This window comes from Leptonotus elevatus, chromosome 19 (genome assembly GCF_054856555.1).
Source record: "Leptonotus elevatus isolate MCC_2025b chromosome 19, RoL_Lele_1.0, whole genome shotgun sequence".
Classification (NCBI taxonomy): domain Eukaryota; kingdom Metazoa; phylum Chordata; class Actinopteri; order Syngnathiformes; family Syngnathidae; genus Leptonotus; species Leptonotus elevatus.
This window is the reverse complement of record NC_141257.1, coordinates 8,298,134-8,326,114: the sequence shown is the minus strand read 5'-3', so window position 1 is coordinate 8,326,114 and position 27,981 is coordinate 8,298,134. Positions and strand designations below refer to the sequence as shown.

General features: G+C 44.3%; 1 protein-coding gene across 1 annotated transcript in view; it reads left to right on the top strand.

Moving 5' to 3' along the window:
* Positions 1-88: 88 nt before the first annotated feature.
* Positions 89-27,981, top strand: part of znf704 (zinc finger protein 704) — a 34,709-nt gene continuing 6,816 nt past the window's right edge. Inside the window, exons 1-8 of the mRNA XM_086063047.1 lie at positions 89-1,075; positions 4,724-4,902; positions 25,821-25,924; positions 26,160-26,428; positions 26,983-27,083; positions 27,164-27,443; positions 27,518-27,649; positions 27,855-27,946. Of these exons, the coding sequence (XP_085919173.1) occupies positions 800-1,075; positions 4,724-4,902; positions 25,821-25,924; positions 26,160-26,428; positions 26,983-27,083; positions 27,164-27,443; positions 27,518-27,649; positions 27,855-27,946 (1,433 nt within the window). The 5' untranslated portion in view covers positions 89-799. The remainder of the gene's footprint in view (positions 1,076-4,723; positions 4,903-25,820; positions 25,925-26,159; positions 26,429-26,982; positions 27,084-27,163; positions 27,444-27,517; positions 27,650-27,854; positions 27,947-27,981) is intronic.

Sequence of the window (27,981 nt, the reverse complement as noted above, 5' to 3'; positions counted from 1 at the left end):
GGAGCGGGCCCGAGCCGACAGAAGGCGAGAGAGCAAGCCGGGAGGAGGATCGCGAGGGGCGTGGCGGGTTGGGAGCGTTAGAGCGTTGTGCGGGTGGGGGCTCGTTCTTGTGGAGGCGTGTGCTCCGGCGGCCAATGGCGGAGCGTCTCGACCGCGGGACCGCACATGTTTACGGGCAGCATTCCGCCGGTTGAGGCTGGAGCCGAGCCCGGACTGGAGCTCACCGCAGTGGACGCGGAGCCCTAGAAATTGTGTGTTTTCAACCAATTTCATGTCCTGTGGATACACGATAGCGAAAAGCGTCAAGGGGAAGGGTTTAACTCGACATTTGGAAGCGAATTTGTCGACGAGAAAACGGTGGTTTGATCGATTAGCCGCCATTTTGCTCAATCGTGTACATGTAAGATGGCGGGTGGGCCAGCTCCGCGTTTTGTCGCCGACTTCTCGCCCAGCTAGCGAGGCAGGAGCGAAAACAAACAGGTCGAGGGAAGGAAAAAAACAGAAGGAGGAAGATTGGCAGCCGGTTTTGGACGTGGGGCGAATTGTTTGTCTTGTCCACACCGTGGAAGTCGGCGAAGACGACGACTGTGTCCGTTCGAGTGTCGAGACCGTCGAATAATGTTCCTGCTTCCGGACGTTTTGTCAGGGCTCACGCTCCTGCCGCCCCTTGACGTTGTTTACCAGCCGGGCCGCTTCATGCTGTAAAAAAAAAAAAAAAAAAAAGAAGAAGAAGAAATTAAGAAAAGGAAAAAAATTAACTCCCCTTTCCGGTAAATTCGAGTCGGACACCCGCGTAGAAATGCACACCCGGCGCCTGGTGAAGCGCTCCGTCCTCGGCAGCCGAGTGTACGCGCCGAGCCCGACCGGCGACGGCGCCCCGGTGACCGGAGTGGTCCAGGCTGTCAAGCAGGAGAGCGGCGGGGACGCAGCGGCCGCGGGGGCCCGGCGCGGCGGAAACACCAGCAGCGTCTACACGGTGCTGCTGCCGGACGGCAGCCTAAAGGAGTTCGCCGAGGACGAGATAGCTGCCGCCGGCTTGAACCACGCGAAGGGGCCGCTCAAGTCCAGCTTGAAGGTGCGTGGAAGGGGGGCGGCCGGAGGTGTCGTTGTAGCTGTATTAAGCGCTTCCTCCACGGGACGCGTTGATTGTCAGTGACCGGGGCGTGATTAACGACGTGGTGCTAAACCGGGACGAAGAAAAAGGCGGGCTGTCATGACATTTTGGAGACATTGTGAAATGTGGACAAAGGGGTCGACTGCGCGCCCTGCGTCGTGTTTATGTGCACTAATGGGCGACTGAGCAGAGGCAAACAAATAGCAAACAAATTTGGACACCTGGTGGCCTTCACCTTCACACATTTCCCCAAGAATTGCCAGCAATTATTCCGTTTTAAGCATCCAATTTTGTATAAGATGGCGACACATTCACTTGTATGCACATTGTTTTGTCACATGGCATGATGTAAACAATACATAACACATGACATTGTTACTTGAAGCATGTCTTTCGTATATTTGTTTACCTTTTCATGGCTATTGCAATCATATTCTTAACATAAAATGGCACCCATTTTGTATTACAACCCAACATTGCTTGTTTTGTTTTTGTCACCTGGTAAGATAAAAGAATGCGTAATGCAACACAAGACATTTGTCAGCATCATCATGTCTTATTCATATTATGACATCCCTTACATCACGTTTTAGCACTTAATTGTAAACCCCAAAAAAAGGCAGAGCAGCTAAAAGAAAGCGAAACCTTTTTAACAAATTATTTCGTTTTTAGCATTCCATTCCACATTTACGTATTTGTCTTTTTAAACAGCGCTTGGTTGTGTTTTGTTGTTGTAATTTGTCACATGGCAGGATGTCAACACTCTCAATACAGTGTCTTGCTGTTTTAAGCATGTCTTCTTTACATTTTGACTTGTTTGATCACATTTGACCATTCGTAATTATACAAGTAGAAAAAAAATGTGAACTACTTTTGAAAACGGCTTAAAGTAAAAATACTCACCCTAATTGGACATACAACCGCTATTTGTTACAAATGGACAAACAGGCCATCCATTCAAAAGTTTAAATGACTGTTTTCAGCAGCTCGATATGTCACTTGTTGTGTTGCTAGGCTGAGTTTGATGGGTTCCGATCCTAGTGAGGATGAATGCCAGGAAGAGGAAATGTTTTTTATATTACATTTAAAGGTTCTTAACTGTGCTACAAGTGTTAAAAAGAAGTTCTATAAAACAAAAATAAAGTGAACTATTCACCTTTGAAGGTATACAGCAATACTGACCCCTAGTGGCGATAAAGGATCATTTGTTGTTGAGTGTAATTGGTCTGTTTCTGAGAGCATGCTTTCAATGTATTTTGTATCATTTGATTTAATTCATAAAACAATAATACATAGCAAAGGTAAATATATACAGCAAAATGTCATTTGTGTACTTATGGTAAAAGTTCATTTGTGTGTCTTTTTTTACGTTGCTGTAAGTTAATTTCTTCCGTTTCCTGTTCTATGGTTGTCCTCACACTGCTGCTGCTCTCAGAGTTGAAGTCCCACCAATTTTCAGTAGTGTGGCGCAATTATGAGGCATGTTTTTGCGTAAAACCCCAAGTTGTTCAACTTTAGCCTCATTGTGTTTACGTTTGAAACCTCAGGGAATTAAATAGCCTGCATGCATGTGTGTGTGTGTGTGTGTGTGTGGGTAGTGTCCACAAAAGTGGTTAGCGGTGCACAATGGTCACAAGTGTCCCTCCGAGGTCGAAAACAAGCCGTAAAATGAGAAAGAGGTGTGTGTGCGTGTGCGTGTGCGTGTGTGTGTGTGTGTTGCTATTTTAAACATGGGGGGTTGTTGTTTGTGAGGGTACGCTGGGTGCCCCTTTGGCGCAGCTGCACGGGCCAACAAAGCGGGCACCCCCAGGTCGGCAGCGGGTGGCATCCTCCGAGGAATCTGAGCGCTTGGCTCCGTGCCCGCGCTGCCAAACAAACCAGGGAGGGTGCGTGTGCGCGTTCATGGCCACTTGTTGACAGTGCGTTTGTGATTTGGCAGCGGGACAAAAGAGGCGTGGCTAATGGGATGGGTGGCGGGAGACTGCCTTTGTTCAGCAGCAGGCGCTGATTGGTCGGGTCTGGAATGGATGCTGCTGCTTTCATTGACTGCAGCTTGCTGTGCTTCCCAAACCTCATAGGATTCTTTTTTTTTTATTGTACAAAAATAAAAGGCTCACACGTATTCAAACTAAGTCATGCAAAAGTAAAAAAACAAGAAAATGGCAGAACCGTTGTTGATCATCACCAAAGAAAAATGAGAACATATCATAATTGTCTATCACCACATAAATAAAATAGGAGTAGAGATCATTTCATAATTGCCCATCACCACAGGAATTTTTAACACACAGGCGAAAAAAATGGCCATCATCACAGAAACAAAACTAAAACTAACTGCGTGTAACCTTAAAATCAAAGAAGACAATTCATCCGCTTTTGTAATTCCGACTTTCCAGGTTTTGCTGTTGGTTCAGAAGTTCTGCTTGTATGAGGGGAAAAAAAGTGCAGCTTCCCAGGCACAATTGCCGTGAAATGTAATTTCCTGCGTGTGGAATGTCACAAGCTACACGGAACAAAAGGACGGCAGCGTTCGTCATCCATCTTGCTGCTGCTGCTTTTGTTTGTTGCTTTAGTTTTTTGCCGAGTGCGTGTGAGGAGTCGACGTTTGTGTACAGCTTGTGTGAAAGTAATGTTGTTTTAAACATTCACTTTGTTTAAATTTTGATTTTTCTTATAATTTGGAAATGATAAAATTGTTAGTTAATATATTAATATTTTTAAGCAATTGTTTTTATTTGTTGTTTTGTAGCTTTCAAATGCTTACAATTTTCATTGCATAAAAATTATTTAAAAAAAAAATTCAATAAAAAAAAGTTCTAAATATATCTTAACTTACAATTAAAATTTCCAAAATGAATACAAAAACAATTTGAGTGTTTTTCCACTTAATCCACACACATTTCTGATTTCGCTTTTTGTTAGATTTTTGTGGTTTTCCAATTTTTGTTATAAGTAAAGAGATTTTTTTTCATACATGCTCAAAATAAATACTTGAAAAAAAATCTCAAGAATCAGAAGTTTTAAAACAATTAACAAGCACTACCCCTAGTGGTATGTAGACTTCGATCAGCGTTAAAACCAAAGTTCAGTTTTATCCAGTACAGTACATTTGTTAACACAGCGCATTTCACTTTTAAGCATTTGCACTTAATCTTTTAGAAAAAGTTATTTTCAAACACTTATTTTGGTTAAAAAAAACTGTTATGTGCAAGAACATTTGAATTGAATAATTATTTAAATGAGCATTTTTTATTTTTCTATATTAAAGCGCAGTGCTAATGTTCAAACTGTTTGATCTCAGCAAACAAAATTGACGATGAATGAATCGCCTCATCAATTATGTGTTTTCCCCAGTCCCTTTAACTTTCCGTTTCCACCCCAACCGTTTATTTTTCATGTTAGCAATATGATACTCGCCTACACACACACAAAAACGCAGCCCATCATTGAAAATGCATGGTTCCCCCTCCCGTATATAACATGCGAGTGACATTTAAATGTGAGTCAGAATAATTTATGACTATTTGCCTTTTGAATGTTTACAAGTCTCACAGGCACTTGAGAAGCCTTTGGTTCGTCCAGACTTGACCCGTGTCTTCCCCCACTCAGAGCTCCATTAACGGTGGCCCAGACGGGCACAAGTTGGACGGCCCCGATGCGACAACGGCGGCGGCGGAGGGCGACCACCGCGAGACAAACGGAAAACGAGTGGACACATGTCGGTCCGTGTCCCTGCTGGAGCAGAAGCGAAAGGTCGTCTCCTCCAGCATTGACGTCCCCCACGCCAGGTAGGCCCTCATTTGACAAAATGAATCAAAACGTTTCTCGTCAACCTCTCGGGATAATTTGGACTAAAAGACTAAAATAAATCCACAAAGTCACAATTATGTGAATTCCTAGCTTTATCCGGGGTGACATTTGTGATTTGGAGAAAGAGAACAAAGAATACATTTCCTGTCTTGGGATAATTGAAGCACCTTCACAGTTGCCCCACGAATATTGGTAAACTGTGATGACTTTTTTAAAAGTTCCAAAATGATAACAAAACTATGCAGACGGCCGCAGAACGTTATCAAATATTTTTGTATTTCGAATTCAATGGAGCCACCAGATGCTAGCCTATGTTGCTACATTGTGGGGCCCATACATGTGTGTTTTTCCAGGTTTAACTAACTTTGTGGTGACATTTTGGTGGTCCCCACAAGATCTGACATCTTTTTGAGGGTCAAGACTTGGTTTTAGAGTTTAGGTTTGAATTGGGTTATGGTTGAGGCTAGGGTAAGGAATGGGGGTAGGCAATCATTTTTGATGGTTGGGGTTTGGGGAATGGGCTAGTAAATGCATCATGTCAATGAGATGTCCCCTCGGTGACACAAAGACAAGTGTATGTGTGTGTGTTTGCTTACACAAGTTGACAGCGAGTGTGATTTCCCACCAGGGAGGGGGGGGGGGTGTCATACGAGCAAAGTTCAATGAAGGTTTATGACATAGTTGTGTCAGAGCAGACTGAAGGTGATAGCGTGTGACATCCACTTTCATCATCGTCTGCTCCTGGCGGCCACAGCCGTTTTGTGTATCAAAATGATGATGTCATCGTACCGTCGTTCTTGAAATAAAGGCCCTGCCCCATTAGTTGGTCGGTGTTTCATCCACATCCTTCACAAACAAGGCTTCCAATTAAGTGCTATATTACGTCATTCATACATACATACATACATACATAGTTAGCTGAAGAGGACATTTGCTAACCAAAACAGCAGCATTGTGGTTTGTGCTCTCAAAAAAATCTACAAATGACAGTTCCAAGGGCCAGGACAGAGTTGGGAAAGACAGCTTTCAAATATGCTGCTCCCTTTTCATGGAATACCTTACAAAAGGATTTGAACCTGCCTGAACTTAACTTATTATTGGAGAGTTCAAGGCTATTGTAAAGGAACGCGAAACAAATGCTATTGGGTAATGTGACCGTTTTTATAGTTTGAGCAAATTCGTTGAATTTATTGATAGTATGTTGAGGATTTTGTGTATAAATATATATAGTTGTTTGTCTTAAATTGTTGAAACAATTGTGTGTTTTGTTGCCCCTGTAGCCAAGTCACTCTTGGAAAAGAGATTTTTAATCTCAATGAGTTTCTTACCTGGTTAAATAAAGGAATGAACATTTTACCCAAGTACTTAAAAAGAGAAAGTCTGGTGCCTTACCACATCTTGTAAACGGGTTCCTTGCGAAGTGTTAAACATCATCTTACGCTGTGGTGACGGTAACTTTAGGTTCGATTAGCATAGCATGTAGCCGCTCTGCGATGTTATGCATATCATGCATCCCCCGTTAATCGGCTTCTTAAAGTCACGCTGACGTTTTAATATCCTAAATAGAGCTCCGCAATTGAACCCCCCCCCCCCCCACACACACTTGACATTTCATTATTTTCGAGACTGCCACATCAAAGCCTCGGCGCCGTAAATCCTAAAAGATCCAAATTGTAAAAAAGGGCTGCCCGAGCGGCGAATAGAACCCCGTGCGCGGCTATTATTGCGGTAAGATTAAAGAGCCTGGGATCTCCGTCCCTTGCGCACCTGCGACCACACACTCACATTTATCTATAATGGAGGCGAACGGGAAAGGGGACAGGGGGGTTGTTAACTAGAAAAAAAAAAGGTGAATGACAGAGGATTTTTTTATCCTTCATTTTTCAACACTGGCTCCCAAGAGAATCCTGACCTTGAGGTTGTTAATTGCGCTCTCCAAAAAGTTTCTCATTGGTGATTTAGCGAGAAAACGTCCGGCCCGCCAGCTTCCTTGTTAGGCACACGCGAGACACCCTGAACGCCTCACCTGCGCTGAAAAACGACACGGACGGAGGTTTGAGAAATTTCAGGCTGATAGAGGGCATGCGGTGCGCCTTTCAAGGTGACATCCATCATTTTCATGTGACACAAGGAAATGATGCTAAGGAAAGAGTTTGCGTCAGCTTCTCGAGATAACTCGGGCACGAGCACCGGTGCCCCAAGCACAATTTTTAGTAGAGATGTCCTGATCACTTTTTTTTTTTACAGATTAAAAAAAGAAAAAGAAAAAAGATTCAAGATAACCCAACATTATACCTTTGCACTGGTCCAAATATAGTAAACAAAATATTTTAATAAAAATCGATCTTTTTCAGCCTATGTTGATCTGCTGAAAATCTCATGATCAACCCCAATTTCTGATCACAGGATTGAATCAGGACAACTCTAATTTTGAGCCCTAATCACATACCATAAATAAAAAAATATATCCAGAACCTGAGGCGGCTTGGTAACTGACTGGTTAGCACGTCCGCCTCCCAGTGCAGAGGACGTGAGATCGAGATAACCCTAACCCTAAGATCTTCCTGGGTGGAGTTTGCATGTTCTCCCCGTGCTTGCGTGGGTTTTCTCCAGGTGCTCCGGTTTCCTCCCACATTCCAAAGACATGCATGGCAGGTTAATTGAGCACTCCAAATTGTCCATAGGTGTGATTGTGAGTATGGTTGTTCGTCTCTGTGTGCCCTGCGATTGGCTGGCAACCAGTTCAGGGTGTACCCCGCCTTTGGCCAAATCAAACATGAGAATCAAATATATGACTTCCATACTGGATCGGTCGAGGCCTGGGTTAACAGCGACCGCCATTGGTGCTGTTGCTCTACGAGGCGCCGGTGGAAACTGGACTACTGTTGGTCGAAGAAGGAGAGGAGGAAGGTGTGTTTGTAGGAAGAAAGAGAAGAGGAACACCAAGAGTCTAGGACTGAGAGTAGGGACTTTGAATGTTGGAACGATGACAGGCAAAGGTAGAGATGCCATGACGCATGATGCAGAGGATGAAGGTGGACATACTGTGTGTTCAGGAGACGCAAAGCTAGAAATTTAGGAGCAGGGTTCAAGTTATTCTATCATGGTGGAGATAGGAAGAGAAATGGAGTAGGAGTTATCGCGAAGGAGGAGTTTGTTAGGAACGTCCTGGAGGTAAAAAGAGTGTCAGAGTGATAAGCCTGAAGTTAGGAATCAAAGATGTGATGATCAATGTTGTTGGTGGGTACCACAGGTAGGATGTGAGCTGGAGGAGAACTTTTGGTTGGACCTTGATGAAATGATGCAGAGCATCCCTACAAGTGAGAGAGTTGTCATTGGGGCAGACTTCAATGGGCGTGGGCCAATTTCTTTTTTTATCTGGTTTATCTGTATGACGTCAAATTGGTCAATAATTGCCGATAATTATCGGCCACCGATATTATCGTACAATTTTTAACCCCCTGTGCTTATAATTTCTGATAACTACAACTATGTTGAAAGACTGCATCGCATTATAAGTGTCCCCCCCCCACCCCCCACACCACCCCCATACCTCCTTGCTCCAAGGCAAAGGAGCTCTTTCCCAACACGCAGGAAGCAGCCAATTGTAACTTGAGCTAAGCGGGGGTAGCAAGCGCTTTAGCTTTTTGACAAATAGCATTGCGGCGACTAATTGCTGAAAAGGGGAAGTGAAGTGCAACCTTCAGTTGTTCTGCTCAAAAGCAAGATGTTTAAGAGTTGTCGAACTAACCGGACTAGCAGGATGTGCGCCATAGTGACCCGGTTCCACCTCTGATACTTCACGGAAATTCACAGGTTGACCTCTGGTACCTTTCACACAGAACTGCAACAAGGGAAAAAGACCGTTTTGACCTTTCACGCGGAGTCTTCTGTAAAATTGCAGCATCACAGACATACTGGTAGTTCTATACCGCCTCTGGTACTACCTCAACGCCTCCATTCCATGTTGGTACCTTTCACGCAGAAGCACACGCCAGCTGTAGTCAGCATTTGCCAAAGAAACACCTTTTTCTGGTAGCGATTGCTATCTCCAAGCCTCCACGTTTGATTATCTGATTAAGTGACAAGCTTGCCCCCCCCCCCCCCCGAACTAGTTACTCCACCGTTTCCCAACATCCGATACCATCTGAGTGCGACTAAAAAATAACCCAAATGTGCTTTTCATTTAAACACCGCAAATTGGTGTAATGTGCCTAATACCAGGCGAGAGTTTTGTAACAACAGTGTTACTGTAACTCGCTGTAGCTAGCCTCATTAGCTTAGCATACTTAAAGCAAGTTAAACCGTTTTAAGGATAAAGTGCCTGTTTCAAGCGCATAGCTTCATCCACCATCCTCAACTTGAGTTTCCCGTCCGCAATCACCTTGGGCCAGCAGGATCAGAAGAATCCCCAAATTAATTCCGCGCAACCGGTGGAAAAGCTCTAAAATTAGAGCGCCATAATCTCATTTCAGTCAAGCGGCCTATGCATTGTTGTAGTATATGATCATATTCCCACGTTCCCGCTTTTAACGCCTCGCCGTAACACCAGCGAGTATAACAGGATCAAAATGAGACCTTTCTGCGTCAAGAAATGATGAAGGCGTCACACAAAAGCGCCACTTGTGCTGCACGATGCGCGTGAAAGTTTTCCTCGAGGCAGATGACTCAAATATTGTATCGTTTGGCATCCTCCATCTTCAGGGACCTCCGCCAGGGACAAGTGCCTTGCAAAAGGAAATTTCACTGATGGCTCCGTGGAAGCGTTTTTTTTGTCCAAGGCTGGAAAACCACAACGGTCGTTAAGCCAGGCCGCCAGATTGCCGTCCTCAGATCCCTTCGTTGGGGATGAAGATTTATCGCCCTAACGTGTCCGAAATAGTCGAGCGTGCAGCGCAAAGTCCGGAGCCAAAACGCTCAGGGTTATATTCGTTGAAACCCAAGCCTTTAAATATTCACTCTCGGGGATTTCTGGAGAGACGGTCGTAAATCTGACTTTCCCGTAAACACATTTTCATGCTCCTTCAGATGAATTATGCTATAATATTTTATTTAGTTCGATCTACAGCTAACGTCAGAACGTGTGTGAAAAATGTGACTAAATGTCGTCACTTGTGTATTTCTGACTTTTAATTTTTTTTTTAAACAGCCTCTTTGAGGGATGGGTGCACGTGCGGGAATCTGTTGCGGCATCTTTCGACAAAGCCTACCTGTGATGCTGCCGGAATGGATTCGGGAGTTGAAATCTATATGCAAATGGACGCTTTTAATTAAGCGCCCTGAATGTCAGCGAGCACGGAATTGCCGACGCTTGGCTTGAAATCCGTCGGCCGTGCGGGACGCTGCACATCTCTGCGTAAAATTTACTTCACCGATTCCCCCCACGCGCGTAAGGGCCGACAGTTTTGGACATGTTTCCGCTTACGATGATGCCTAACATACATGTTCAGTCCCCCAAAATTTGTTGTCGCTTTATTGTGGCAACGTAGCTGTAAATAAACATGACGCTGGTTCTTAGGAGATGAGTTGACCTGCTCTTTTCTTGCGTGTATTATTTGTATCCTGTCAGCAGCAGCGGCATGAATCAATCCAAGGGAAAAACATCACCGATATGCTAATTTGTCCTACTTGTGTCTGTGAGGGAGGCTCCGTGTGTACTCATTGCTTGCTCGCTATCTATAATGCATAGCACATCGGGCCTGCGTTGACGCGATACCGGCCCCCTCGCGCTAATCCATAGTCCCGGGCTTTAATGGACCGACGACTCAAAGTGCTGCGTTCGGAGAAAAGGCTCTAATTGATTCTATCGACAGGCGTGCATTTACAGCCCCGTCGGCGGCGTATAGATTTACATGAGGCGGGCCTAATTGACGGCTGCCGCTGCCGTGCTTTGTGGCCAAAACAAATGCGCTAATGAGCCGCCGGACTTTAGCTTCCGTCGTAAATTCACAGAGCAGCCTTTGACCTGACTTGAACGTGTCGATCAGGAAATTCTGCATATTTAGTGATTATTTATTTGTGCTTGTTTGAGCAAGCAAATTTATACAACAAAAGGTAAAAAAAATTCAGTTCTTCGAAAGTGACATATGGTGTTTTGAGGTTAGGAACGGTAGAGTGGGCTAGTTTCTGAAGAATGTGTGGTCACATGACAAGGCGTGCTCAGTGATCATCCTGTTTTTCATTTGTTTGTTTTATAGCCTGGAAGTGTTTTTTGTACCGGTACATTTGTTTACTATGACTTTACTACTTCGTGAGTCCAACTGGAATAAATTTTTTCCCCAACAAAACCTGGCCTTTCAGAAACTTGTCCACACGTTTTGTGACAAACTCTCAATTATGCAGACCAGTGCAGAATTCTGAACATTATCTTTATCATTTTTTTATTTAAAAACAACGGAAACCTTTTTTTAATTTTTTTATAATAAAATCTTCAGGAGGAAAAATTCATCAACAAAATAAAACAAATGTCGGAGAATTAAAAAATATATATTTTAAAATAAAAAAAATGGTCTTATACAAAAAATGGCGGGATTTTTTGGGGGTTAAAATGATGAATAATAAAGACAAAGTACATTTCGGATCACAATGTTGTAAATATTTATTTAGTTTTTATTTATTTAGTAGACTTGTCTTTGTTCAGCCTTAAAGACGCCCCCACCTCACTCCCTCCCACGCCACTTCTGATTCCAGGCATTCATTTTGAAGCTTTATCCATTCTGACCTGTCCGTTTTGTGAATATCAATAAATTATTGACGGGCGTCCGCCTGGCGGCCTGTATTAATTAGAACTGGAGATGTACTATTTAAGCGCACGGCAACGGGTGTCATCATTGAGGGCCAGATTTTTAATTGGAGTGCTGCTCCTTGTCATTAATTTTATCGTAGCTTATCAGGAAGGGGTGCTGGGTAACACCCCCCCAAGTGGATGCGCTGGCGCCGGTCTCATGCTAATGTCCATCATTAGCCAGCTCGCTTCTTGCAGTCGGGTGTGATGGCAACATCCTGTTTTTCCTTTGCATCTTACTTGACTGGTGTGCATTTTTTGAGTCCAATCTCTTAATTTTCTGACTGTATCTCAAATAGAATGAGCGCTCAAGTCCCATTCCAAGTCCCTAGAACGCTTACGTTTTTCCACGATCGGTCCTCTTAATCGGGGGCATCAGATTCTCGTTTTCATTCGCCGTCTGCTTCTACAGATGCGTCCAGTGTCTTTTGGCGTGCAAAGAGAAGATAATGTGTTTAACTTAGCGGCGGACGTGGCGTTTAATTTCACCTAAGTGAACAATCGGGCAAGCGTCGATGCTTTTCGTGTTTTCTAAAGCGTAATTTCATCAAGTGTTTATAAGCGGATTCCAATCCACGCCCTGTAGTTAATAACGCAGACGTTGGTTTAAAAGCATGCAACAGATGTCCTGGCGAGCTATTAATTGAAAGTTTGCCATTTGTTCGACTGCATCAAATGAGCATCTGTTTTGCCTCTGATCTACATAAATCTTTCCGAAGAAGACAAGAGCGAGAATCTCCTATTACGTGGCAATCCAATAAGAGGCCGCCTTGGGTGTCTTTGGTGTCTTTTCCTTGTGAGCGGGCAGCTGACCAGAACTGTAAATAAAAGAAGTGCTCAAGCAGGAAATTTTAAAGGCGAGTCGGTGACCTGCCAGGCTCGCGGGCTAGCTCGAGTACTTGGCCAGATGTAGCGAATAGCAACGTAACAAAATAACAGACAACGGCTTCTCGTGATGATGATGATGATGATGATGATGGAGGATCTTTTATAGCTTATTGGCTTCCCACAAGTTGAATTTGGATAGTTTGGAATTTGACCAAAAACTTTGTCAACAGAAAATGTCGCACATAATTCTGAACTTCTCAAGTGTTGAAAGGATGGACTTAAATGTTTCATTGTTTTTACATTTTACTATGAACTAGTGTTGCAGCTATTGAATATTTTTAGAATTGGGTATTTTGCTGATGATTGCATTGATTAAGATTGCTTTTGAATTTTTTTAAAATTAATAATAAACTTAAACCCGTGCATGTGAGGTGCAGGTATTATTTTATCCCCTTGGGGTCCCCATCCTCACGTCCTACTGTCGTATCTGTGACTTAAGAGTGTGTATGGCTTCACTCTGGTGAGTGACATGGGTGTCAGCAAATGAGAGTTGGCTGGCTGTTAAGTGGTGAACCTTTGCTGTCTCTTACGGACGCTTTCCTCCCATGACAAAATGATTATTTCGAAATTGAGATTTTGCTTTGGCTATTTTTTGTCAATTAATTGTTGCATAACTTCCTAACACAATTTTTCAAATTGAGAGAGAACTCAGCATGGGGACTTTTTCTGTTTCATTTTTGTAAATATGTTATAATAATTAATTCAGGGGACAACAGTGGAAAAAAACACTGGGGGGAAAAGGACACTTTGGGGTGTACTGACTTTCGTCGCTAGTGAGTTTGTGAGTTCTTTTGAGGGGGACAGTAATTATACACTGTAATACAAGCTGTTCGACTACTTGTAGCAAAGTGTCCATTTCTTCAGAAAATATCAAGTTAAGAAATTTGTTTTAAGCTTTAACAAATGTTTTACGCTAGCAACAGTTGACCTTCGATGAACGTTATTACGTCTGTTCTTCTCTCAGCGCTAAATCAAATAATTGCTTTGAGGCGGTGGCTAATAGCGCTCCCATCCCATTGTTGCCCGTGCCATTGTTCATCGCAGACACCCGTCATTAGCCTCGCCGCCTTTACCTGCGACCAAAGACAACCGCGAGGGGGAGGTTAATTCTTCTTATCTCCGCGCTGAGCAAGTTGCGGGGGCGCCAAACCCTCCCCGACGCTGCGCCTCCTATGCATAGTGTTACAGTGAACCCTGTTTATTGGAGGGAAGACATTCCAGACCTGAAAACGCACGACGTGATTCACTTAAGACACATTTAAACGTATGAAAACACACTTTTTAAACACATTGTAAACATGTTTCAACCCCCAAAAATGCAAGCGTGAAATGTATAGAAAACACTGCACGTTTTAGCTATGTGTACATGCTTGCGTCTTTAAGAGGCGGAGTCTGCTGGAGTTTGATACTGGCTTGAGCAGTGGCCGACAGCTGTGAAGCTGTGTTTGTGGTTTGCTGCTCTCACGACGGTTAATAAGTGGCAACTGTGGCTCTTCTTTTCCACACTCAAGGGCATCACAGGATGTAACTACCATAGTACCTTGACTTAAGACTTTAATTTGGTTCATGGTTGTGCTTGTAACTCAAATCACTTGTATCTCAAATCAGATGTCCCCCATTGAAGGGAATAGGAATGTCATTTATTCGTTCTAGACCTGCAAAATAAATACACCAAAGGATTTGTAAAGTATTTTTGGGAAACCCGAGGTAACCATATGAACTGATGGTGGCCTGATATTGTGAAGTTCACTGTCACCATCTGGTGGCGGAGTGTCTGAAGCTCACTTCAGTCATGTTTTGTATCTCAAGCAACTCTTAAGGTGTGGCACTTGTACGCCAAAATGTCACTCTTTACTATAAAAACCCACCCAAAAATACAATACAGCGAATTTGCGAACTTTGGAGTGCCGCAATTCGCGTCCCGTCTTAGTTCATTTAGGCTCCGGGGTAGCCGACACGGACCCTCGGTCAGCTAATCAGCCGCCGCCGGGCTTGTTATTGTTTTTGATTCAGGCTGCGCTCGTTGAACTTGACTCCAGTTGGATCAGGAGGCGGCCTGTGCAGAGTCGTCTCTGGGGTTTGGATCAGGCGGGGGCGCGATGTCCTGCCAAAACCCAGGCAGGGCTTGTGTTCCTTTGTGTGTGCGTGCGCGCGTTGGCTCCGGCAGGCCGCGGGCCCAAAATGGATGTGTTTACCATCACTCGCTCCCTCTCAGTCCGTCAAAGAGGCCTCTATTTTCTTTTGAGAAATGGAACACCACCGTTAGCGGTTAGCATAGGAGATTAATTCTCTCTCTCTCTCTCTTTCTCTCTCTCTCTCTCTCTCTCTCTCTCTCTCTCTCTCTCTCTCTCTCTCTCTCTCTCTCTCTCTCTCTCTCTCTCTCTCTCTCTCTCTCTCTCTCTCTCTCTCTCTCTCTCTCTCTCTCTCTCTCTCTCTCTCTCTCTCTCTTTTATGAGCAGAGCTGCACGTTATGTAATCTATAGCTAATCTATGTTAATGCAGTAGTTAGTCATAATTGCGACAAGTCTTTGTACAAAAACATCTGTTGTCTGCCAAAATAAAATAATTACATGGAAAAACAGTGAGTGCGCTTTCTTCTTTTTAGCAATTACTGGACCACTGTTATAATAAAACATTTTTTTAAACATTCTTTAGCGACGCATCACAATGACTGCTAAGTGAAATAATGTTGCACCTTTTATTAGGTCCCAAACAATTTGTAAAAATATTTTAGGCCAATTCCGATATTTGGCAGAATAAAATTCTGCTGATTAATTAGGGAAAAAATCAATAATAATATAACAGTGTTTTTTTTGTTTTCTTAATGCTTACAACAATAAAGATTAATTACAGGCAGAGCATTTGACTGTTTTACAATACCTTACTACAGAAAAAGTGGGAGAAAAAAATTGACCTTTTTTTTGTCGAGGAAATTTGTCATTATCTTTCTCATGCAGTCACTTGTTGATGTATATGAAATAAACGTTTAAAGAAATCGCATTTTTGCCGATTTAATCGGGCCGATATTAGCTGCTAAATGCGGCAGAATTTTGCTGATTTTTTTATTATTTTTTTGAGTTCAGAAATTATTATCTTTAATGTTGTAAATGGGACCAAAAAAGAATTTGTATTATTCAATCATTATATATTTTTTTAAATGATTGGCTGATTAATCGGTTATCGGAATTTTATACTGCTAAATAGTGGAATCTGCATCGGCCTAAAAAAAATCTATACCAGTTGAGCTCTCTCTAGTTCCTAGTCCACATTTTTCTAATCTGTATTTGGTGACAACCCCTTAGTATCTCTTTGCGGTTTGTTACCCAGACAAAGAACAACAACCTTCTCATGCTTGTCCCATCTTCCCTCATTTGTCGTTTTTCCAATCACTGTCCATCCTGGCGGTCCCCCATTGTTCCTCGCTTCCTTACAACGATGTCTTCCACCTCTCCATCTCTCGTTCACCCTCTCTTTTCTTTAATCTTCTCATCTCTGCTCATTTCCTCCCCCTCGCGCTCTCACGTTCTTTGTCCTGTCTGGTATGCCAGCGCCGCACATGTGACGGCGTACAATCACGCGTGTGCCACTCTCGCCACGCATGTGTTGCATACAATAACATGGCGGCTAATGGTATACGCGCTCATTTGGATGCGCCGCTGTGCTTTACCTGCGGCACGCGAGCTCATTTGCAATTATTGATGCAAATGTGTCGATCGGAGTGACGAATGGCGTCAACGCTTTTTTTCATGGAGATATTCCGCTCAATTCCGGCAGAAGAATTTAACCGCTGTTTCCTTTTACGCACAACACAGCATCCCTTGCTCATAAGAATGGCCAATATGGCCTTAAAGTAAAAATCGTTTCTTTTTTTCATAAAAATCAGATTTATGATTTTATTAGATTTTTTTTTTGCCCTTCATTAAAAATAAGACATTAAAATTTTAAATAAAATTTTGCTGCTGGATTTTTTCCACTGCTGTGTCAGTCCAAGAAGAAACAAAATTGCATCTCAACTCATTCAAACCCAAAAACGTATAAAATAATTTTTTTAATCATTTGTCCACAAACATATTTATAAACTTTTTATGTTTTTTTTATTTTTTATACTAGAGCATACTGAAGGCTTCAATGGGTTAGATGCCACGGACTTCCGACTTCTGGGTTTTACACATCAGCGCCGTTTCTGGCCACTGCTGGCCGCGTTCTAACACTCGCACCCCCACCCCTGCGCCCTCCAACCGCGCGCTCCCGCTCATCGGCGGGAGGGCGTCTCGGCTATCTGAAATGCTTCGGACACTGAGACAGACACTACACACTCACAGCCTCGCACCCGTCAACGGGAACGCGCAACCGAGGGGCACAAAGGCGGAAGCGCAAGTACTGGGACGCGGCCCACACGTCGCAAACCAGAAACAGAAACAAAGTTGATGAGTGAAAACCCGGAAGTCGGAAATCCCGCCTCCTCCTCCGTGAGATACAGTCCATTCAACTTCTGACATAAAGAGGTCGCTTAAACCAATGGTAGCTATTACAAAAAACGGCCAGCGGGTGGCAGCAGAGTATAAGAGATCAGCCAGGGCCATGTTGCAACAAGCTCTTTTTGCCAGTGTTTTCAACAGGTTTGTTAATAATGATGAAACTTGGCTATTTTCTAATGCTAATTGCTGCAAAATGGAAACAGATATAAAACAAATCCTGGTGAAAGAAGAGACTCTCATCTTTCTTTTGGTAGGTTCCATGTTTTTACCGCAATAGAACAGAAAATGCAAAATCAGTCAGAATTCAGTAAAACAGCCGGGAGCGAAGGGGGTTGCTTCAGTGAAAATGGCTGGGAGTGGATAAGTTAAATACCACATACCTTTAGCAAAGTGGCAAGGAAATGAAGCCTGACCCCAAAAGTCAATGAATCGATTTTATCACGTTGGTGACATCCCGCCTTAGTTATGGCTTTGATCCAACCTTTGAAGCGGAAAATTGCATGTTTGAAAAATGTAATTTCTTTTTTTTTTTAAGAGGCTACATTACATCTTTGTGATGCTTCTCATACATCCGCAAGTGGAAAATTGCCAGTTGCTTTTGAGAAATCTCAAACCATAAAACAAGACTGAGAGAGCTTTTGATGGCAATGAAGCAATTAATTTACAGATTATGCACATATGAAACATGGCATAAGCAATGGCGACTCACTGCATGGCTTCAAAGCTGTGCTGATCTCAAAATCAAAGTGACGTAACGCTGCCATCTACAGGTATCGGTTAGTCATTACAGTTGTATACAAAGCTGAATTTCACTGACAAGCTGGGCCAGACCCTCGCCCACGTTAATAGAAACATCCACTGCAGTGATTAAACTCACATAAAATATGACTCCATCTTGTGGTATCTTGGGGCCAAGGAACTATGTTGAATTGAGGGGGAGGAGCTTCAATTAGTCACATAGCCTTGTCTAATATAAAAAAGTGCTTTGCCGCCATTATGTGGCATCTACATGTAATTACAAACCTTTTTGGGTGTGCGGCAATTTCTCGCAGATCTAAAAAAAATTGCCAGGTTGACTTGACACTAGATGGAAAAATACCGGCTTTCGCTGTCCTCGCTGTACCCCAATAAGTGTTTTGCATAGCAACGCTCGCTTGGAAATGGTTGTTTACCGGTTTGCTGTGATAAAGGCCAACACAAAGGCTGGGCAAAATAACGAGTCCAAGCAGAGTATTTGCAAGCAAATAAAGGTTAACAACGGCACATAGGGCTCAAGCGAGAGGTGGGGGGAAATGAGGCTGGCGGGGGTCAGATGTTTTTAGGTAAATGTTAAAGTGGCGGCTGGTGGTTCCTTTGTCCTCTCTGGAGGCGATGGGAGCCACTGATATCCCTTTTGTAACGCCTCCGTCGGTTCCATCACCACGGACTTTCGTGAGCACTTTCAGCAAACACACACACCGTTGCGCGCGCACACACCTGGAAGTGTAATTGAGAAAGGGGGCCCCCTCCTCCAGGGCTGCGACGGTCCTCCTGGGAGATGAGCGGCTGGACTTACGTGTGCATCGCCACGCTTAACGTACAGCCGAGGTGTTAAAATTGAGAGCGACAGCATTAAAAGGATGAGTGAGTGTGTGTGTGCGTGTGCAGCGCTGTAATCGGCTAGGGCGTCCCCCATCACACAATGAATGGCAAAAGGAACAGTCGCATGTTGGCCATTCTCGGTTGCATGCATGGCCAAGGCTTGCTGATGCTTGGCAATTTCTCCTCCAAATATGACAAAGACGAGTAAAGTTTGCTGCTGCAATATTTTGGCCGGTGTATGTAACTAACATAGAAGTGTAAATCAGTTTTAAAAAGGGAAGTCAAGTCAAAAAATGTATTTACAATATCTTCTATGTGGCTTCGTTAGTTTATAAAAGACGGTATTCTGATTAATATTGTGTTTTTGGAGCATAAATCAAGCAGAAAAATCCAAGTTTTTATCCAGGAGGCGGCCATTTTGTCTTGTACTGACACATGCCGGCGACTGAAAATGACATCACAGTGCCTAAGAACTCAGCTCACGGACATCACATGACCAAACCCAGAAAACAGGTGAGCTGTGATTGGTCGTTACCGAAGCCCGCGTAGCACTGTGATGTCAATTTCAGTGGACAGCAAGTGGCAAAATGGCCACCCCCTTAGATGGATCAAAAAAGCTGCATTTTGCGTGTTTAGACTAGTGGGGCCGCATAGAAAATATTAATGTAAAGACAATTTTGGACTGTCTTGACTTCCACTTTAAGCTAAAAATGGATAAAAAGATGCCAAAGTGCAATGTTTGCTCTTCCTCCTGATTTTTTGCCAAAACATCATTTGAATTTGACTTTTGTTTCAAATTTGATGTACATAATATGACTGGATATGATGTAAATTATATACTTCATTTAAAAAATGTTAGCACAAATGCTAATTGGAAAAAAAATGTCCGTCAAGCAAACAGAAGACAGTTAGCTAGTTTGTGAAAGAAATACAGCTACGCAATAGGTCAGCCTTTCCGAACTGTTTAAAATTGGCCACTTTTTAAAAACCTGTTTTCAAGCTTTTTCACATCTATGCTCCCAAAACTTTTTCAAAAATGAAAATAACCCACGCCACAAATCCAAGTTTATGTTTATGTCGTAGCTTCTTCTTTGCTGCTCATTCCTTAACATCAAGCCATCGAGGACAAAGGATGGGAGAAAGCGAGGGTGGGGGACACTTCCTCTCATATTTACCTCTGGAGCCGCGCACGTTTAGCCTCTTCATTTACTCGCTTCACTGAGCCCTCTTCTCTTTGTTTAGCTCGCCGCCGCATCGTATAGATCGAGCGTGCCTCACCCTAAATGAAAGCCGCTTTATGGCGTTAGGCAGGAGTATATGGCGGAAGGGGAGGGGGGATTATTTACTGATGATTTGCGCTAAAGGTCGGCGTGATTGCCATCGCGTGCCTTTGTTCGAGGCGGTATAGCGACGTGTATGTCGTCCGAAATGGCGTCCGCGTAAAATTTCACCAAGGCTTGCTTGTTTTTCTCATCACCTGCTGCTCCAGTGGACAAAGAGGAGACCCTCTCATCCTATGTGTGTGTTTACTGTGTTTGTGTGTGTGTGTATGTGTGGTTGTGCCAGAGGCAAGCCGCGAAGGAAGACCTCCAACATGCCACATATAGGACATCCACGTGTCTTCATTTGCCCCATAGGAGGTAGCATGAAGGCACCCCAATGTATAGTGGAAATGTAGGGCACACACGGCTTCTGAAGTGTGTGAGTGTGTGTCAATCATCTCAAGGTAAAGCGCAGTGAAGAGAGCAGATGATCATTTCCCCCCTTATCTGGCTTGCTCAAGGGGGTTTCTCATGTGTGTGTGTGTGCGCGCGTGTGTGTGCGTAATAATAAAAACCGAGGACCTATATACCGCACTGTACATCAAACTGTCACACACACACACACTGCAAGCCTTGTCACATCCTTTCAATACAAGAGCATATACACTTGAGCATATTTTTGCATACACACTTTATTGTGACATTTATGCCACACTATTTGTCATCCATTCATAAAAATTGGCTGCAGTGTCACGCATAACAAAAAAATGTGTGTTGATCAAAAACAACAACAAAAATTGTCCATTTCTCACATAATTATTTTAAAATTTCAGCCCCCAAAGCCTGTTTCATTTAGCAGCATAAAGTTTGGTAGGCATGTCCCTCATGATTGGACCCACAAAAAATGCTTGAACAAACAGAGGAAGGCTTCCATTTTGGTTCGAAGCAACCATTGGGGTCATTATAGCCATTTTCCAGGGGTCAAGATTTATTTTGAACATTTACCCCCCAGAGCCTGTTTCACATAAAATTTGGTAGGCATGTCCCTCATGGCCCATGCTTGAAAAGGCTGCCATTTTGGTCTGTATCAAACATTAAAGATAATTTTGGCCATTTTCCAGAATGTTCTTCAAAAACACGCACATCAGAGAGATTTTTTTCTGATGGCTACCAAATTTGAACCACAAACTGATTTTTTTAGCCTCTTGTGAAGCTGTAAATAACACAATGAGACGGTTGACATCCTTATTTTATTTGTTTGTCCCAATGTGTCCAGTGTGGGAGGCAGCAAAGGGACAAAAGCGAGGCTAATGTGCATGTGACACACTTTCTGTTGATTTGCTTCGACATAGCTGTTGGCCAGCAGTAGTGCTCGTTTGGCAAGCGGTCTCTCACACACACACACACACACACACAAACACACACACACAAACACACCCCCACACACACACACACACACACACACACACACACCCCCCACACACACACACACAAATGGTCACAGGGTCTTTGGCGCGGTGCCCAGCTAACGTACACCACACCCTGTTGCTTTTAGTAGAGCCGCGTGTGTATGTAACCACAAAGTGTTGTCAACGGCGTTTTCATAGAAATCTACTTAAATTCTCCCTAATATTCAATATGGTGTAATGACCAAATCAGTATCACATTTGTTTACCTCGAGTGAAGTCCATGAATGGGAAACGCTGAATGTCAGAGCGCTAGAGTCACGAGGAGGTTGTGGAAGGCGAGCCCTGGCCCCTGGGCCAGTGCATATGTTGTTATGACTACGACCATGACACGGGTCTTTGATTGTTGTGTGTCTTCCAGAACAGATGCGCCCTCCGGAAAATGTGGCGATACTGGTCCAAATGATTCATATACAAATACAAAGACCCTTTATTTATCCGCCTAGCACAACCCAAATGTTTGGATAAAAAGAAGTGATATAAACATGCAAACATGGCATCCCATGATCACATTATTAGTGTGAAATACTTCCTCAGTACAGTCGACCCCTGCTGCCAGTACAGAAGAACGACACAGAGAAGAAAGAGTATGAAAGCTTTGACCGTCCAGCTTTTAAAAATATTGTGAAAGGGGCTGACATGAAAGTTCTGTAAAAATTGCTTGGGAGTTCAACTTGACACCCCCTGGTCCCAGTCTTGCGGGATCCCCTTCCATACCGTCAATGATCTGACTCAGTTTGGGCCCTGATACAAACTCCAAGGACGGAAAAAGGGACGCTCTCATCATGTGATGCAAACTTCAGCCCGCAGCTACCGGCGGCACCTGTCTGAAAGCTGCCGCGCACCCTCATGTTTGGCCACCCAGCCAGCATTTAACGCACTTCCTCACAGGAAGTCCAACAGACGCAACTTTTCGGTTGCATTGCCATTAATCTATTCTAGCCTTACCCCAAAAAACAGACATTGTTTCAATGTGTTTTAATTAAAAAATAGATAATATTGTACTGTTCTTAATATTGTAGGAGATGATGATCACAATTGCTCCATAAGCCACGTTAATATTGGTTGTTCTTCGCAGAGGACAAAGAAGATCGCTAGTGTCAGGCCAAAACCTTGTACCTCCAAAATCTTCACTTTTCAGGAGACCCTAAAAATGGCATGTTTGTTCAATCATTAACATTGCATCATCAAAGAGAGCAAGGCATTTTCAACATTTCTGATTGGTCAGTAATTTGTAATTTGCTGACCAAAAGTATAGATTTTTGAAGAAATATTAAATTTTCCAAAACGGTGATTTATGAGGTTTCGGCTATCGTCCACTATTTGACAAACTACTTATTTGAAGTGAGTTCTCTGCCACCACACAGCAACCAGCCTGTACGGCACCGGAAGTAAGGCGTCATAGTTCAGTGGCTATAAAACGCCTCTCGCCCTTTGGTTTACCTTCCCCCTACAATGGAAATACACAACAGCTAATGAAGAGGCCGTCCGCGTGGGCGGGAATGTTGGCAAGATACGGTGAAGACATTCGGGCCCTACAGAACGTGGGAGTGAGCGGCGGTCCGCGTTTGAGGGGCGGCGGGGAATTCCTGTAATCCAGCACAGCGTTCAGTGGTCTTCGTTAGAAATGATTGATCACCGTCAGGCCCACTTGGAAACCAAAGACACCTGGCTTTCTTGTTCTCCCTGTTTGCGCGCACCAAGATTGACCTCGCTAAGTTTAGTTGGGGCCGGTTTCGGGGAAAACATCAGGAGTGTTCCCTGCTGATTTTATACGGGGTAACTAAATACCAAGGCTAGGCCAGTTTCCACGCAGCGGTACACTTTGCTGTGGTTGAGTGATACAAGTTATGAGGGCTTCCTTACATGCGACTGTCAGCGTAGATGTGACAATTCTCTGTCCAACAATCAATGGGCAGCTGTGTGTTTGGATCCTCCCTACACTGGCGTGCCACACAGAAATGTTCCTAAAAAATAAATGTGTACCAGTGCGTAGTGGAAACAACTTAAAAATATATAATTTTTTGTAGCTATAGCTATCAAACAAGCAATAGCATATTTGCTGAGATGTCTTTCTGTGGTCACTTGTTGTTAGGCAGAATTCCTCAATCACAGGAAAATTTGTCAGGAACATTGGCACACTAACGAATTTGTCTGATTTAGAAATGTTTTTTGTACAATAATTTCAGAACTAATTCCCTTCTCTCTATTAAATATATGTATTTTAAAATATTAGCAATTTTGAAGCTTCTCACGTTTGTTTCCCAATTCTGAAGTCACCCACTGACTTGTTTGGTCACTTGTTGCTAACCAAAATTCTTCCGGCTTAATCTTGGGGAGTTTGGTAGAAAGCATACCTTTTATATTTACACGAGGAGACAGTCTCCCACTAACATAAAAAGCACCTTCACAACAGGACACCTGCTCCATATTGAATAAAAAACGTTCAAATATGAGCCATATTTCACCACATTGCAGAAAAAGTACAGCAATAAAGCCACAGTTTGAATCTCTACTCTGTATTAAAAAAAAAAATTCAAACACTTAGATGCATGTCTATGGCAGCTTCCCACATCGTGTTCCTGATTTCCAAGCGTATTAAACACAGATGTGTGTGTCATAAAGTGACTCACTCGGTGGCAGCCATCTGGGGGTGCGACTGGTGTAAATTACCCTCGAATCAGGCCCCCCCACCTCCTCACCGACAACCAATCTTCTCATGTCTTTCTAACCATGAATGCGTCCTTGACACTTGAACTTGTGTTGTGTCGCCGGGGGTGCAAAAAAATGTGACTGTGAGGCGCTAAGTGAACATACAACAAACACGCAAGAAGGGTTAAACATCCGCCAGGAAAACAAAGACACAGTTTTCCTTCTCCTTTGTCTTGACACTCGCACGTTTTGCTTGAAACTCAACTCTTGCTGTCTAGCGGTATGCACACACACACACACACACACATCTCCCTCCTATCCAGAACCTTCTTCCAACCTCCTTTTGTCGCACCTTTAAGGGTTGGAGCAACAATCAGATGAGATGAGAGATGAGTGGAAGAGGTGTGAGGAGTTGAGAGGGCAGGAGACAAAGGGAGTACATGGGAGGTAAGAGATGGATGGAGAGGAGGTGCAAGATGAGGAAAATAAAGGTAGAAAGTGAGATAAAAGGAGGCGAATAAAAGATCTGAAGGAGGGACAGAGGAAGAACAGCAAAAGAGGAAACTCAAGAGTGTAGAAAAGGGGAGGCGAGTACAAAATGAGGAGCTGGAAGAAGAGGGTAGAAGAGGAGACACGAGGAAGAGTAGAGGAGGTAAGAAAGCAGTAGGCAAAAGGAGGAATGGAGGAGGGACAAAGGGGAGGCTAGAGAGCAGGTAAGAGAGAAGAAGATTCAAAGAACAGGAAGGAGGGGAGGATACAAAAGGAGGAGTAGAGAGGAGGAGAGGAAGAAGCGAAAAGCTAGAGGAAGAAGCGAAACAAGGAATAAAGGTGAGAGGAGACAAAAAGGGATGAGAATAAACGAGAAGGAAAGAGGAGACAAAAGCAGGAGAAGGGGTAAAACGGTGAGAGGAGGGAAAGAGAGAAAAAGTCAAATGAGACTCCCACTATTTGCAAGTAATTAACTCTCCTGCTAGTAACTAGCATCCAAAACACTTTAACATACTTCCTTGACATCGATTACTACTTGCAATCCCAGGGCTAGGTGACATCTGATGGATGTGTTTTGGACGTTACAAAAAAAAGATTTAACACAGAAAAGCAAGGTGGAAAAGAAGAAGGCAAGAGGAGGTAAAATAGGAGGAGACAAAGGGAAAAAAAAAAAAGAGTATGGAGGAGGGAAAAGGAGTCAAGCAAAAAGTGTCCGTCTGTTAGCTGCCATGAAATTGATGAACACGTCTGCGCTGTTGACTATGATGTCATTACACACCACGCATCAATCAAACTACTGAGCGCTTTTACACACCTCCTCCTCCACTTCCTGGTCACCTTGGGGGATGCCGTCACGTGATCAGCCGTCGCCACGGTAACAGCGAACGATCATAACGGCGTGACGAGCGCATTAGAGGACCGGCAATTAAGACATGATGCACGAGCGGCGGGAGTTGGCGTCCAAGTGCGTAATTAACGACAAACTGCCCAACGGATCGCTAAGTCAACTCTGATCAATATCTTTCATATGTGTGTGTTTGTGTGTGTGTGCAACCAATCATCTGGGCTAACTCACAATAAAACATCCTTCCCGCGAAGCCCCCTGGAGGTCCCAAAGTAGCTTGTTTACGAGCGGAAGACTCACGTAATTCCAGCTAGCTCGCTGGCGGCTATTCATAAATGCTAAATGAGCTTTTCTTCAGAGGCTAACCGTGTCACTCAACTTTTTCAGTGATATTTTAGCCAAGTAGCTGCTAGTTGAATAATTGTTTTGTTTGTTTTGTTTTGTTTGCACAGGCGGTCAGAGGAGGAAGTGGACATGGACAAGGTGACGGCCGCCATGGTTCTCACCAGCCTCTCCACCAGCCCACTGGTCAGAAGTCCGCCCGTCAAAGTCAGCGGTAAACTAACAGCCCCCGCTTGCTGACCAAAATAGCAGCACCTATTGAGCAGTCTCAATAGGCGCCGGAGTAAACTGTGTGTGAGACGTCCTATGGCGTATTGTAAACAATGTCTCTGTGCAGTATTATCTTGTGTTATGTTAGTCACAATTGGCATTCTGGTAAACTCCACAGTGCTGTGTTGCTAATAATCAATGCAGCAGCGCATACAAATGTTGTCCCCCCCCCCCCTCAGAGGCTCTGAGCGGCTCTTGGAAGGAGAACGGCTCTGCGGGTCCCTTCACCCCGTCCAGCAACAGCTCGTCAGGCGGCTACTGGAGCTGGTCGGCGCCCAGCGACCAGTCTAACCCGTCCACACCGTCGCCGCCCCTCTCGGCCGACAGCTTCAAGCCCTTCCGAGTGCCCGGCGGGGGACCCCCCAATACGGGGACCGAGGACCCCAGCCTGGAGGAGACGGACGGCAGCAGCCTGCTCTTTGACGAGCCCATACCACGCAAGCGCAAGGTGGGCGCACAATGGGGGATTAGTTAGCCATGTTAGCAGCACAGCATGCTATTGACAATACTATGCTAGCTAGCTAATAATTTAAGTTAAGCAGATGAAACAGTCAATTTATTTGACAAAGTTCACTGTTTCACAGTTAATGAAAATGCTAAGATAATCAGCAAAAAAAAAAAGAGTAAACAACTCTGATTAACTTGTTTATTTTATAATGTTTGGCTACGTGACCAAGTTAGCCATATTAGCTAGTACGAATCCAAGCAGCAATGCTAAGCTAACCAGCCAAAAGAGTAAACAGCTTCCTGAAGAAAACATTTTGAGTTTTAAGTTGTTAAATTCTTGGCCTTGGAGACTCTTTGCGAATGTTCTGTAAACAAGTTACCCTGCTTGTCTGTTAGCCTTACATAATGCTAATGACAATGCAAAGCTAACCAGCTAAAAGAGCACTAGACTAAACAAGTTACCAAAGTCTCATTGACAAGTTTCATCTTTTAAATATGTGCTTTGCTAGTGTTAGCTTCGCCACCTAGCTAACTGTGCTACGTTGTTCCGTGCAGAACTCCATGAAGGTGATGTTCAAGTGCCTGTGGAAGAACTGCGGCAAAGTCCTGAGCACCGCCGCCGGCATCCAGAGGCACATCCGCACCATCCACCTAGGGTACGTACAGTAGCCACTTCCTTTTTGCTGAGCTCATTTCCTGTATTCTTACTCCCTGTGTTGTTACTTCCTGCTTGCAGGCGCAACTGCGACTCGGACTGCAGCGACGGTGAGGAGGACTTCTACTACACGGAGATCAAGCTCAACACGGACGCGGTGGCCGAGGGCCTAAGCAGTCTGTCGCCCGTGTCGCCCTCCGTCCTGACCCCGCCTCCGCTGCCGGACGCCCACGGGGCCGCGCCCCTTCCCCTGCCCCCGCTGCCGCCCTGCACCAAGGAGCCTCACTCTGGCAGTGCCACGCCGCTCAGCCGCTCTGCGCCCAGCGCGCTCTACCTCATCCATGCCGACCACGCCTACCAGGTGAGAACACCCCAAAACAGAACCCCGCCCTTTTATTTGCCCCCGGGCTTTAACCTTGTGACCCCCACATTCAGGCCACGGCCCCAGTGTCCATCCCGTCGAACGGCGCCGCCAACCCGGCGGCCTCCTACAGCTTCACGCCCACCAACGGTTCAGGATTCAGCATTTCATGGCAGTCGCCGCCTGTCACCTTCACTGGCGGCACGGTCAGGAAACACACACAAACGACGACATGCACACACAAACAACAGACACACTTGTACACTAACACTTACAGATACACAAATACACAGTCACACTCATTTCAGCAACCACGCATGCACACATGCACACACACGCACACAACTGTATTCAAATGTGCTGACTTTTGTTTGCATTTTTTGTTTGTTTGCGCGTGCGCGCCCCCTGCAGGTGTCTCCCAGTAAGAGTCAGGGCTTCGCAGAGCAGCGTTCCCAAACCATCGCCGTCCTCTCGTCGCCACCCAGAGCCACGGCCGCCCTCAGGTACCCACTGCGGCCCTTTCTCTGCTCAGGAAAAA